The 12,657-nt window shown below is 55.2% G+C and overlaps 1 protein-coding gene across 3 annotated transcripts; it reads left to right on the top strand.

The window, feature by feature from the left end:
• Position 1: 1 nt before the first annotated feature.
• Positions 2–12,623, top strand: NT5C3B (5'-nucleotidase, cytosolic IIIB). Of its 3 annotated transcripts, none has more exons than XM_074979126.1 (9): positions 2–75; positions 1,700–1,798; positions 2,417–2,486; positions 3,517–3,563; positions 4,622–4,707; positions 6,270–6,359; positions 8,259–8,421; positions 9,815–10,015; positions 10,423–12,623. In XM_074979126.1, exons 1-9 carry the CDS (start codon positions 73–75, stop codon positions 10,531–10,533), a joined length of 870 nt encoding a protein of 289 aa, XP_074835227.1. In that variant the 5' UTR covers positions 2–72; the 3' UTR covers positions 10,534–12,623. The 3 variants fall into 3 exon arrangements, with proteins under 3 accessions (XP_074835227.1, XP_074835229.1, XP_074835228.1); XM_074979128.1 differs by lacking the exon at positions 2–75 and adding an exon at positions 651–942; XM_074979127.1 differs by lacking the exon at positions 2–75 and adding an exon at positions 651–1,249.
• Positions 12,624–12,657: the final 34 nt, after the last annotated feature.

Here is a 12,657-nt window from a genome sequence, read left to right as displayed (position 1 = left end):
ACCCCAAACCCCGCCCCGCCGTCGCTGCGGCCTTTCGCTTTCTGCTTCCGGGGCGCGGAGAGCCGGGCCGGGATGGTGAGAGGCCGGCGCGCTGCCGGGGGGCGGGGGAGCGTGGGGAGGGGGTTGGGGCAAGTTGGGGGAGCGTGGGGAGGGGTTGGGGCGAGCAGGGGGAGCGTGGGGAGGGGAGGAGGGTTGGGGGAGCGTGGGGAGGGGTTGGGGCGAGCAGGGGGAGCGTGGGGAGGGGAGGAGGGTTGGGGGAGCGTGGGGAGGGGTTGGGGCAAGTTGGGGGAGCGTGGGGAGGGGTTGGGGCGAGCAGGGGGAGCGTGGGGAGGGAGGAGGGTTGGGGGAGCGTGGGGAGGGGTTGGGGCGAGCAGGGGGAGCGTGGGGAGGGAGGAGGGTTGGGGGAGCGTGGGGAGGGGTTGGGGCGAGCAGGGGGAGCGTGGGGAGGGGAGGGGAGGGGGGGTTGGGGGAGCGTGGGGAGGGGGTTGGGGCAAGTTGGGGGAGCGTGGGGAGGGGGTTGGGGCGAGCAGGGGGAGCGTGGGGAGGGGAGGGGAGGGGGGGTTGGGGGAGCGTGGGGAGGGGTTGGGGCGAGCAGGGGGAGCGTGGGGAGGGGAGGGGGGGTTGGGGGAGCGTGGGGAGGGGAGCATGTGGCTGAGGGGCTTATAAAGAACAGAAGCCGCCCATGTTACTGGTGCCCGGCTGCCCGGTGCTGCGGGATGGCAGCTGCCCCAGCCGGGCTCCCCTTTGTTCCTGGGTGCGGCACGCTGGTGCTAGGGGCGGTGGTTACGCTGCAGGCTCTTTGCTGGCCAGGGCCTGCCCCCAGCCGCTGCAGGCCATCTGGGTGCTCCAGCTGCAGGCCTGCCACAAACAGCGCTTGAGCGGACGTGGCTCCGTGTCCCTGTGGGCTGCGAGGGCCACTGTGGCACCGGGGCCAGGAATCAAGTCAGTAAGAAGACCCCCTGTGCCGTGGTGGCTAGAAACGTGGCAGGCTGGGAGGCGCCACATTCCCCCATACCTCCACTTCCCAGTGCCCTTGAGCCCCACATGATGCCTCCCTCAGCCCCACAGAGCCCTCCCGCCAGTGGGACAGCCAGCCAGGGCTCTGTTTGGCCTGGGACAGCAGCACAGCGGCTAGTGACGGCACTGAGCCTGCAGCTGGGGGACCTGCAGAATCGGGGCCTAAATCCTTCATGGCTGATAAATCCAACAGGATTATCCAGAAAGAAGTAGAGAACTGACTTTGTCTGAGGTGAGCCAAACCCTGCACGGCCATCTCCACAGAGTTCGCTTCCTTCCTCCTGCGTCAGTCCCTGGGGGAGGGGAGGGGAGCGTTCCCTCGAGCACTGCCGGGCAGGGGTGTTTGGGGAGCTGCCTTGAAACCAGGCCGGGGGTGGGAAAAAGTACCCCCCCCCAAGTTACTTGAGTAAAAGTGCACCTGCTTTTACTTCTGGGTACTTGAGTACAATCTAGACATGAAGCGCGTTTTTTTTTTCTCGAGTAGTTTTCCAGAGGGGCTCTGGCGATTTGTACTTCAGTACACCCCACCATCACCACAGTGGCTGTAGTTTTACTCAAGTAACTCTTGGGGTCCTTTTTCCACCTCTGCACCGGCCGCCTGGCTGTTGACAGGGTGGGTGCCTGCAAGCTGGGCCATGCCTCTGAGCACGGATCCCTGCCTTTGATCAACCAATGTCTGCAGGTTCCGGAACTGGAGAAAGCATCGGTCCGCATGAAGAGCCCCGAGCGTGTGAGGCGCGTCATCGCGGCGCTCAGGAGAGATGGAGCCGACAAACTGCAGGTTCCTCTTTGCGTTCTGATTTGCGCGGTCCAGAGCCTGAAGCTCGTTCCTGTGGGATAGTTCAGCCTCGTGGCAGCCGAGGGGAGTCATAATGCACCACGCTGGTGTAGGACCAGCTACTGAAGGCGCTTGTCTAGCCTCCATTTCCATAGCATGGTAGTGCCTCCCAGTGAGGCTGTTACCTAGACGGTGCCCATGTCAGGGTAGATGCTGGTGTCTCCAATGGCCAGGTGGGGAACACAGTGATTTATCCGGGAAGGAGCAGGGAATGGAACATGGCCTGTCTTTGAGTTCAGCTGCTCTGTGTAAGCGTGTCTGCTCAACAACCCTTGCCAGGAATTAACTCACCCTTTTGGTGCAGATGGGGAAATGGGAGGGGTCGGGGGAGCTCACCCTAGTTTTAAGAAGGTACCCGTGTCATTGCTGGGAGAAGAAATCCCCCTGATTCTGCCTCCCTGCTAGGGACAGGGCTCTCCTGCCCTTCTCTGGTGAATACCCTCCTGCGGCAGGAGGAAGACAGCCCCGGGCTGCCCACACCCCTCTCCCTGCACCTCTAAAAGCACAACATGCTGGGTCAGTCCAATATTGTCCTTTTCTCCCCCTCCTTGTGTCTTTCAGGTCATTTCGGACTTTGACATGACGCTGAGCAGGTTTGGATTTAACGGGAGACGATGCCCCACTTCCCACAGTGAGTCAAATGAGCGTTAGTTTGTGGCTTACACGCCTTGCTCCTGGCTGCATCACCTTGTCATTTGTCTCACCTGCTCCCAGAGGCTGTTGCTAAGCTCTGGTGATTCCTCCCCACCCAGCACTCTTGACACAGAACCTGCTGCTGCTGAAACTGCTCCGCAGCTTGGCCGTCACTTGTACTGACTGCAAGTACCTTTCCTCCGCCTTTGTTCCAAAGTCCCACTGTGCGGATCACCATCCTGTCTCGCTGCTCCAACCCTCCTGCCAAGACCCCGCAGATCCCTTCTCTGCTTTCTTGTTTCCTTCCCTGTTAAGTGCTGGCTGTTGTCCTTCCCTTCAGGGCTGTGTGACTGTGAACCAGCCAGAACACGTAGTCTGCTCTCCTCCTGCATCTTCCCTGGCTCTTTACTCCCCTCTGCATCCTTCTTGTTGCACTCTGGGCTCAGAGCCCTCTCCCAAAACCCTTTCTTCCATCAGCTCCTTCTCTCAAGGCTCGTTTACACACGTGTTTAACCCTGGGTTGTAAACCTAACCTCTGTATTCTGCTGCACACTAAGTATCCATGTCGTGCTGGTTCCCTAGATCAGCGTTAAGCCTTTTGAGCCCACGGAACACCCAGCAGTTATATTCTTTTGCAGAATACGGATGAAAATGTTCTTCAAAAAAAATTATTGGCAGACCAAAAAAAAAAACACCAGCAACATAAACAGCAAAAACAAAATGAATTAATGGATCAGCTGTCATACCAGTGAAGCAATAACATTGTATCTGGTTTTAATAACAGAAAATATAGACCCTCCGTGTTTGATATCAAAAAAGCATCAGACACTCAAGGCACACCTGTGAGTTGTTCACAGAACACAGTTTAAGGAACACGGGCCAGGCTATTTTAAACTGTTCCCAGTTGGCATCTAGAAATGGTGACATCTAAGATCACGTGTCATTTTTGCAAATAGAGACTCTGATCTTCCTTTGCCCTCTGCTGTGTTTTCCCAGAGTTGGGTAAGTGGCTATTTGTGTCATTGCAGATATCCTGGATAACAGCCGCCTCATTAGCGAAGAAGGCAGGAAAAAGGTATGTTTAATGCTACGAGAGTCCCTCTCTTTCAGCTCTATGTACAGTAAACCCTCAAAATGCACGATTTTGAGTTGCGCTTGCCTCGCATTAACGTGAGTTAAGTGCGACTCAAAATCTCACTCCTCCCAGCTGTGGCTCAACGCTCCCACACAGCCATGGTTCAAATCCCCACTGGTCTGGCCCATCACCCCTCGTGCACAGCTCTGGCTCACCATGCCTACCTCGGTTCGTTACCCTCCCCATCGGCTCACCACCCCACGCATGGTTCTGGTTCAGTGCCCCCGGCCCTGGTTCAAACCCCCCACGCGTGGCTCCAGCTCAACCCTTCCGCCCCGCCTGCAGCCCTAACCCACACCAGGCTTAACCCCCATGCCTCCCACCCACAGCTCCAACCCACTGCCAGCCTTAACCCTCCCCAACTACCCCCCCAACCCAAGACTTACCTTTCAAAGAGCTCTAGGTGCTCTTGCTGCTTTTCCCGCTGCAGAACATGTGTTCCACTGGGGAAAAAAGCCACCCCTCGACTTAAACAAAATTCAATTTATGCGAGAGTGCATGGGAACACAGCCCTTGCACAACTCGAGGGACTACTGTATATACCAGTCTGTTGCACCTTCTGCTAGGGGTAGGCTCCCGGGGTACAGAAGAGATGGAATTAGAAAAGCCCTGGGACAGATGTCACACCTGCCAGTAAAGAGAACCAACCAAGTTTCCAAAGAGCCTTTCAGAGACGCTGGAATTCAAGAGGATCTTTACAAACGCATCACTCCACCCAAGCATGGGCATTTCAAGTCAAAGAGAACAATGCTATGTAGTGAGCAAAGGGTGTTATTTCTGTCCAGAGCAGTTTAACCTTGCTGGCCTTCTCAGCTTAATTTCTAGAGCATTAAGTCTTTCCCTTGGGGGCCCTGGAAGCTGCCTTGTTATTCAGCTATTTTAAGTGCTGATGCATTTGTGAATTCTGAAAACACACTGCTGGCTTGTGGTTAGCATCACTTTTTCCAATGCCCTGAATGTTCATTGCGTTTTCTGTTTAAACCCATCCACTCCTCTAGTTAAAAGATCTGCTGCACTATTACTATCCCATTGAAATCGACCCCAACCGGACCGTGGAAGAAAAACGTCCCCTCATGATAGAGTGGTGAGTGACTGTATTGGAAAAGCTAATTCCATGGGATGAAAAACAAGGGTTTGGTAAGCAAGGGAAGAGCGTGGAATTCTGTCCTGATCCCCTTGCATAGCTGCGCTCACCATGAAATGAAAGCAAGATTTTTGATAGTCCATTTTCCAGTTCCTCCAAGTGCATAAGAGGGCATGGGAGAGGGCTCTGAGCCCAGCAGGCAACAAGAAGGATGCAGAGGGGAGTAAAGAGCCGGGAAGATGCAGGAGGAGAGCAGAGTAGATGCGCTGGCTGGTTCACAGTCACACAGCCCTGGAGGGAAGGAAACAAGGAAGCGGTGAAGGGATCTGGGGGGCCTTGGCAAAAGGTTGGAGCAGCGAGAGAGGACGGTGATCCTTTCTGGTCGTGTGCTCAAGACAAGTGTCTCTTAAAGTTTTTGAACCCACAGAACACCAAGCAATAATAATTGTTACGCGGCACATGTATGAAAATTTTCTTTAAAAAACTGTTGTCAGACCAAAAAAAAAACCCAAGCAGCAACATACAGGGCAAAAGCAAAATGCAGTAATTGAATCGTATATCATAGCAATGAAGAAGTAATCTTGTATCTGGTTTTCCTAGCAGAAAATACACACCATCAATGTATTTTTCCAAACCCTGGCAGCGCACCTGCGAGCTGGTCACAGAACACCCGCTTTCCACGGAACGCAATTTAAGAAACGCTGCAGTAGATTGATAGGCAGTCCTGCAGCTCTTGACGTAATTTTCCTGATCAGGAAAGGATATAAAGTCATGTATTAAATAGGGAGAATAGGTCTCCTGTGAGAGCAGGATATGGACAGTGACAGACCGTGTTTTGAAAATGCAGCTGCCAGAAGCGAGCTTGTGGTTTTGTGCCTGCCAGGGAAACATTAGTTCCTTTTTGTTCCTCTCTTACATATGGGTTTTATTATTCCCCACTGGAGCGATGGTGCCGGGGAACCTGCATGACTGTCGTTTCACTGTCCTGCTCACACACCTGTCAGGAAAAGGATTGCAAAGCAGTGTTCTCTGTAAGCTGGGTGCTTGGACAGCCCCCCGGGAGAGATTCAGCTGATTAGCAGAGCGCCCACGGCCTTCTGGTGGTGCACATCCACTCATCTCTGGATGCACATAACAAAATTTATTCCACCCATGAATGGAAAAAAATAGAGGAGACATTGTCCCAGAGGGCCTGGAATTTTGGGCTAGTTTATTTTTCAGCTTTGAGACTCACACCCTGGTAATAGAGCAAGAATGCCTGCAGCCAGGCATGCCGTGGACAAAACAGAGCATGTTGGACATTTGTCTTGGGTTCCAGATATCGCAGTGGTGGACACAACAGAAATTAATTGATTAAGTTAGTGCTACTGGCCTTGCTCAGGCAGCTTCTATCTCTTAACGAGCCTTGGGTGTGAATCAGAGAGCAGCTTGAAACTCTCCTTAAGCAATAATTCGTCTGACAGGGTGGTGGTTTCATCACTACTCCAGTAATTTCCCATAGGCCAGAATCTAGGCCCTCATGGTCTGTCAGAAACAAAGCTCCCTTTGGCATGTGTTTCCAGGTGGACCCGAGCCCACAACCTCCTGTTGCAGCAGAAGATTCTGAAAAGTGACATCGCTGAGATAGTCAGAGAGTCGGAGGTGATGCTCAGGTACGGGTTTTGGAAGGGTCTCTGCAGCTGCTGGCTGCTCTCTGCCTCTCCTATGAGAATGTGCACCATGAGGGCTGTCACACTCTCTCTTAATTTCTGGCACCTGTCTTTTCCATTCAGACCTCTGGGGCCCCATCAGTGGGGCAGCAAGAACCGTCTTAATGTAACCTGGCAGGACCATCCATGGCCAAAAGTGTGGGGCTCGTAGGCAAACACTGCCCAGCTGTCCCAGATCAGGTTTTCCGCTCACCGTGGGCTGCCGGGAAAAGTCACAGGGATGAACCTGTGTGGCACGGATGCTACTTGTGTTCAGCCCGCAGGAGCATGGCACTGGTGTTAGATGAGCGATATTTACGCTGGTGCAAAGAAGGCTGGAGCGTCTGTATCTGATCTCAGTGAGGAACAGCATTACACAGGGAAAAGCCTATTGCTTGTCTTGTACTGGACAAGCCTACTGTTGGCATTCTAGTTGTTGTATATGGAGGGCCGAGGGTGGCTCAGGCTCCCAATGTTATGCGTGCAAAGAGTAATAAGATGGTCCTGGGGGTGAGTAGTGGGGGGCAGCGCAGGCAAGGAGTGAGGGCAGAGCCAGGCTGTCACTTTGGAAAGGCCATGTCTTCACCGGCCTCTTATGCCCTGTGCCACCTACTTTCCCTGTGCTCTGGGGCTGCCTTCTGCCGGCCCTCCCCATCTGACCGGGCTGCAGGTGGAGCTTGGCTCTCATGGGGGTGGAGCCTCAGCAGAGGGGGCGGGGCTGAGGGCTTGCCTGCCCCAGCCCCAAATTCACCTGTTGCTGATGATTCCAGGAGCTACAGTCTGATTTGAATCATAGAGCCATAGAATCCTAGGGCTGGAAGGGACCTCAGGATCAACCCCAACTAAATCATCCCAGCCATGACTATGGCAAGCCGGGATTTGCCAGTAGAAGGCATCATTGTCTAGGAACCTGAGGTCAGGAACTCCTGGCTGTGAAGCCAGCTGTTACTGCTGCCTTCCTCTATGACCTTGGACAAGCCAGGTCCCCTCGTTGTGTCCCTGGCTGCAGAATTGTTAGCACATCCAGGTCTAACACAATCCAGGGCCTGGAAGCAGACCCTGGATACATTCCAACGGGAAATAAAAGGTAATGTTTTAACAGTGAGAGTAATTACATTGAACAATGGACCAAGGGTCATGGGCAACTCTAAAATCAAAATCGGATGAATTTCTAAACACTCTGCTCTAGGGATTCTTTTGGGGGAGGTCTCTGCCATCTGTTCTAGAGCTCACACTAGACCATCACATTATCTGGCCTTAGAAGCCGTGACAAACCAGTAACTAAACTCAAGCCTGAGAAGCTGTGGGAGCACCTGCTGCCAACTCCTCCTGCCCAGGGTGTTTGTGGGAGCTGGAGAATGTGTCCCAGGTTTTACATGGAGCCCAGTGCACTGTGGGACAGGGTGCAGGGAGTGAAGTGTGAATCATAGAGGGAGGAAGTCACCTCTCACAAGGCTCATGTGTGGCTAAGGCCCTATAGACAGGAGATATGGTAGTACCCTTTGGAGCAGGGTTGAATTTCACTCACAGTGCGGAAGGTTTCAGCAAAGATTGTAGTTTATGCTCCTGGTCCCAGAGCTTTAATTTAAGGAACTCCCCAGGGAACAGAGATTCAGCTGCCTGGCTGATTAGCAGAGCACCCCCAGCTGGCAGCCTGTGAGTCTGTGGGTGCTGCACAGGCCTTGGTGCACATAACAAAATTCATTCCACTCACAGATGTCAAACATTAGAGGAAACCCTGCTCCTCAGTCACATGGGGCGTGCAGAATTTACTTCCCACTGTGTTTCCAAACTCCTGTGACAGGCTTGTGCTCTGGATGAAGGGAGCTGTTCTGACTCTGCCTAACTTGCCTCCTCCCTCAGGGACAGAGCCACCATGTTCTTTGACAAGCTCTACCACCACCACATCCCCCTGTTCATCTTCTCGGCTGGCCTGGGCGACATCCTGGAGGAGGTTCTCCGGCAGGCCAAGGTGTTGCACTCAAACATCACCGTGGTGTCCAACTACATGGACTTTGACGACAAGGTGAGCTGAGCTTAGCACCCAACAGCTAAGTCACGTTAGCCCCCAGTGCGGGTTGGGAACGCCGGGGCGCCGTTTGGTTAAAACCCATCTGTCCGTTAGAAATGTCGTCGTCCCTTGTTATCATAGTACTGAAACTGCTTTTAATGTTAACCTCTATTAGCTGTATTACTGTTGCACACCAGAGCAGGGAGACCCTGCCTGCCTTCCTGCAGAGAGCTGCCAGCCTCAATTCACAAGGGAGGGGAAAAGGGTGTGATATGCAAGGGTCTGCTTGGCTCTTCTTCTTTCTGTTACACTCAGCAGGAGAATGCGGGCTGCTGGTTTCTGCTCTGAGTCACCTTCGCTCTCTGGCTGGGCGCTAATCCCAGGATAATGTGTTTTGGGGGACCAGGGGAGGGGCATTCATGTACCCTATCTAGGCCAGTGGTTCTCAGCCTTTTCACCGGTGCAGAATCTCAATCACCCCCTCAACTGTTCATGGACCCCCTAAACTGTCTGTGGACCCTCATCTTCCCCCAACCGTTTGCAGACCCCCATCAAAGCTAATTGTAGCCACTGTGTACTCTTCATTCAATAAAAAAGGAAACCACAAGCTAGATTTTCAGACCACAATTAGCATCATTGGAAGAGAGTTAATTTAAAAATAATCAATTGTAACTTTGTGATTCATTTAAAACTTATTGTCTATGATCATTTTTATTTCGCTTTTATTTTTTTTTGTGGACCCCCTGGAACACCCTTGCAGACCCCCTGTTGGGAACCATTGACTAGGCAAACCCTGGAAACAGCCCACTGTGTTGCTTTCCCTGAGAAATCTCGGGATTCGGCTTTGTGAAACACTTGTGTTCTTCCTCATTACACATGAGGCTTAGCCCAAGCCCCGGGCGTTTTCTTTACCCTGGCCCTAGGGTCTGTTTTTCAGACTCCTTTGGGGCAGTGCAGGGAGCTCGTAGCCACTTAGGCATTGCCTGGTCATGCAGGAGCCTTGGGGCTGCTGTGATTTATGGTTTGCTCCCTGTGGAGCCAGGGAAGCAGAGTACAGCTATAATGCAATGCTCCCCAGCACCAGGGTCTGCTGCAGATCCTTTCCATCCTGTGAAAGCCGCCTGCACACGGGGCTTTCCACCCAGGTAAAGGCTCCTTTTTGGGGCCAGAGTGGTGGAAGATTAGGCTCCTTGGGCCTTTGTGGTCTGGGAGTCCTTTGGACGCAGGCAGAGAGAGTGTTTTCCTCTAGAGGAGGCCCCTGAGGCAGTGTGGGAAGTAGGTTTCCTAGCTGCCTCGGCGAACAGCATCTGTAAGAAAGGCAAAGACCACGACGACGTTGTGTTCCTTTCCCTCGGACAGACACACGCACACACCCATCCTGTCCATCCATCTGTCCTTTGCTGCACAGGGCGTCCTGAGGCAGTTTAAAGAGCCGCTGATCCACACCTATAACAAGAACAACACGGTCCTGGAGAACATGGAACACTGCCAGCGGCTGAGCGGCCGGCCCAACATCCTCCTGCTGGGGGACTCCCTGGGAGACCTGAGCATGGCAGACGGGGTCGCCAACGTGGAGAACGTCCTCACGATCGGCTTCCTGAACGACCGGGTGAGCGCGAGGGCCGAGGCCGCGGCAGGCTGGCTCCCCTGCTGAGCGAGGCCTGAGTGTGCGGGAGGAACCTGCGTGCTGCAAGCCAGCCGGCCTAATGTGTGAAATGAGTTTGGTGGGTCTCAGTCCATTTCCTCGTGGCAGGGGTCCACTTCACTTCACAGCTGACCCCTTGCTCACCAGCTCAGCTGAGCTGGCCGAGGCCATCCCTGCATGGCAATGGGCAGATCTTGCTGTGGCTGGTGATCTGTGGCTCTCTAGGGCTGGTGATCCATACCTGTCACCAGACCATGCCCCAGCACTGTTTTCCTGGGGCTTCTGGAGTCTTGGGCTTAGCAACCAGCCGCGCCCATTATCGACGGCTAATGTTGCCACCCTGTCTCCCCTTGCCCTGGGCTGCTTCGCAGGTGGACGAGCGAAGAGGGAAGTACTTGGATGCCTATGACATTGTGCTGGAGAAGGATGAGACGCTGGATGTGGTCATCGGGATCCTTTGCTACGTCCTCAGGGAGACCTGAACTGGGAGCTCAGGACCCTGACTCTGGCCTCTCTGGATGCGTCCAGGACCCTCCTGCCCTTGGCAGTTTTGGGGCAATATGAGTCCAACTTGATGCCCTGGGGAGCATCCCCCACATCCCCAGGCTGCTTCTTTTATAACCAGCCTTCTGTTCACCAGGCCTGGGATCGATGGATGAGCTGGGGAAAGTGTCCACGAGCCCCAACTCCTTTCTCCACGTCTCTGCTAAAACCGGCCCCAAACCTGCTCTGCTCCTCCTGCGAAAGCGCAAAGCCACTGAGGCAAAGTCCTCATGTGGGTGGAGAGGTTTCGCCAGCGGCCTGGCTGGCGGTGCACCCATGGCATAGCCAGGAGAGGGCAATGATGGGGTAGGAACCAGGAGGCCACCTGTCTCCCACTCCAGCTGGCCTTGCAGGGGAGGGAGAGATGATCTGGGCTAGAGCACCCCTTTAAAATAGAGGCCCCCCCCCCCAAAACCATGCAGCCTGGGGCAGGAGTCTTTCCCCATTCTAGCACTCCCAGCCAGGGAGCCAGGATGGAGCATGGGGACTTGTAAACCCCCTCCCCCCCCCGCCTCCCCCCACCGGCTGGACTACAGGCTGGGTGGAGGAAGCAGAGCCACAGCCGGCTGGATGCTAAGTGGGTGGCCACGGCCATCCAGGCCCATCTGTGGCCAGGACCTGCTGCGCGCAGAGCTGGTGACCGATGTTCTGCCGCAGCTGTTGCCTCTGCAGCAAGCAGCACCCGCCTGCTGCAGGTCGGGGCTGGAGACTGGGGTCGCGGGGGCGAAGTGCGCCGCGGAGTTGCAGCCGCTGGGTGCAGGCGTCTGCGGTTTGCTGGGGAAACCCCATGAATCCCCTGGCCCCCCAGTCTGGCCTGTTCTCCCTCCGCCGGCACGTGCATTGCATCAGAGCGGGTGATTTCAGAGGGCGGCATTGGCCGCTCGGCGGTTGAGCCTGGAGCTGCTCAGACAGCAGGGTGAGCCCTGAGCCGTGTCATTACCAGGAGGGGTGTTTGGCTGGCAGGGAGGTTGGGCTGCGTGCACTGAATCCTGCAGGAAAGTGGCTTTCGCTGGAGCAACGAGGCCTCGCTGGCCAGTCACGTGCTGTGGAGGGGAGGCGTCGGGGCTGACAGGCAGGCAGCGGGTTTGTCCTGGGCGGACGTGGCGCATCCTCGCGGTGAGTCCATGAAAGGCGCCTGGGAAGGCAGGCTCGGGCCTCGTGGTTTTTTGAAGCGTGACTCAAAGTCAGGGGTGTCAGGGCAGCACGTCCATGTAAAATCTGCGAGTGCTCAGGTGCAGCAGAAAAGCAGTGCAGCCCTCGGGGCCCCGTGCTCCGGGCTTCCCTGCTGGGGTGACAGTCACACTAATCTGGGCAGGTGTTCTGGGCCCCCCCGGGTGTGGCACACATCCATGCAGGGGCTGGCTTTGCTTGCAGAAAGTCCTCTCTAAGGGGTGGCGTTTCCAGAGCAGGAATGCTCTGTCCACATGCTGAGTTTTAACTCTCTCTCTCACACACCCCGCAGCCTGGGCAGGTGAGAGCTGCCTAGCATGGCCGCCTGGGCTGTGCCTCAGTGGCCTTTGACTCACCCAAGGGGGATCCTGTCTCCTGTACTTGGCTGGTGGGCGCAAATGGCTGCATATCAACTGGGCTTCACCTGCGTACCGCTGACCACGTGGGAGTCCAGGTGGCTGTTTCATGGCTTCCTGCCCCACCTTGTTTTCATCCTTTCACGCCGAGCGTGTCGGGGAGAGCCAGATGCTTGTGGTACATGGCCGGCAGCTCCCGCCCTCTGCTGTCCTCTGCGGGTGGAAGGGACCTCGGTTCCCACCATGAAGACCGTTGCTCGATCCGATCCTGGAGAAGGGTTGGCTTCCTGCCTCTGATGGGGCCAGCCTGGCGCTAGCAGCCCGTGCCCTGCATCGTTTGGTGAGGGAGGGCTCTTGGCATGTGGCCTGCAGGAACTGGGCTGATCCAGGTGCCCAGGCGGCCGTGTGGCTCTCTCGTGGTTTGTGTCATGGTGGGATGTCAAGAGTCGTTTCTGGAAGGTGCTGGTTTTATCCTGTGTGTTGAAATAAATCCTTCAGCTAAAGAGGCCGAGTGAGTGGTTTGTGGGCAGGTAATGT

Source organism: Carettochelys insculpta, chromosome 28 (genome assembly GCF_033958435.1).
Source record: "Carettochelys insculpta isolate YL-2023 chromosome 28, ASM3395843v1, whole genome shotgun sequence".
Classification (NCBI taxonomy): domain Eukaryota; kingdom Metazoa; phylum Chordata; order Testudines; family Carettochelyidae; genus Carettochelys; species Carettochelys insculpta.
The sequence above is the reverse complement of the archived record's forward strand: the minus strand, read 5'-3'. Positions and strand labels throughout refer to the sequence as shown.

What these genes read in the sequence shown, in the direction of transcription:
- NT5C3B (XM_074979126.1), top strand. An exon ending in GCGAAGAAGGCAGGAAAAAG is followed by an intron (nt 3,564 to 4,621) that starts GTATGTTTAATG and finishes CCACTCCTCTAG; the next exon opens with TTAAAAGATCTGCTGCACTA. An exon ending in CGTCCCCTCATGATAGAGTG is followed by an intron (nt 4,708 to 6,269) that starts GTGAGTGACTGT and finishes ATGTGTTTCCAG; the next exon opens with GTGGACCCGAGCCCACAACC.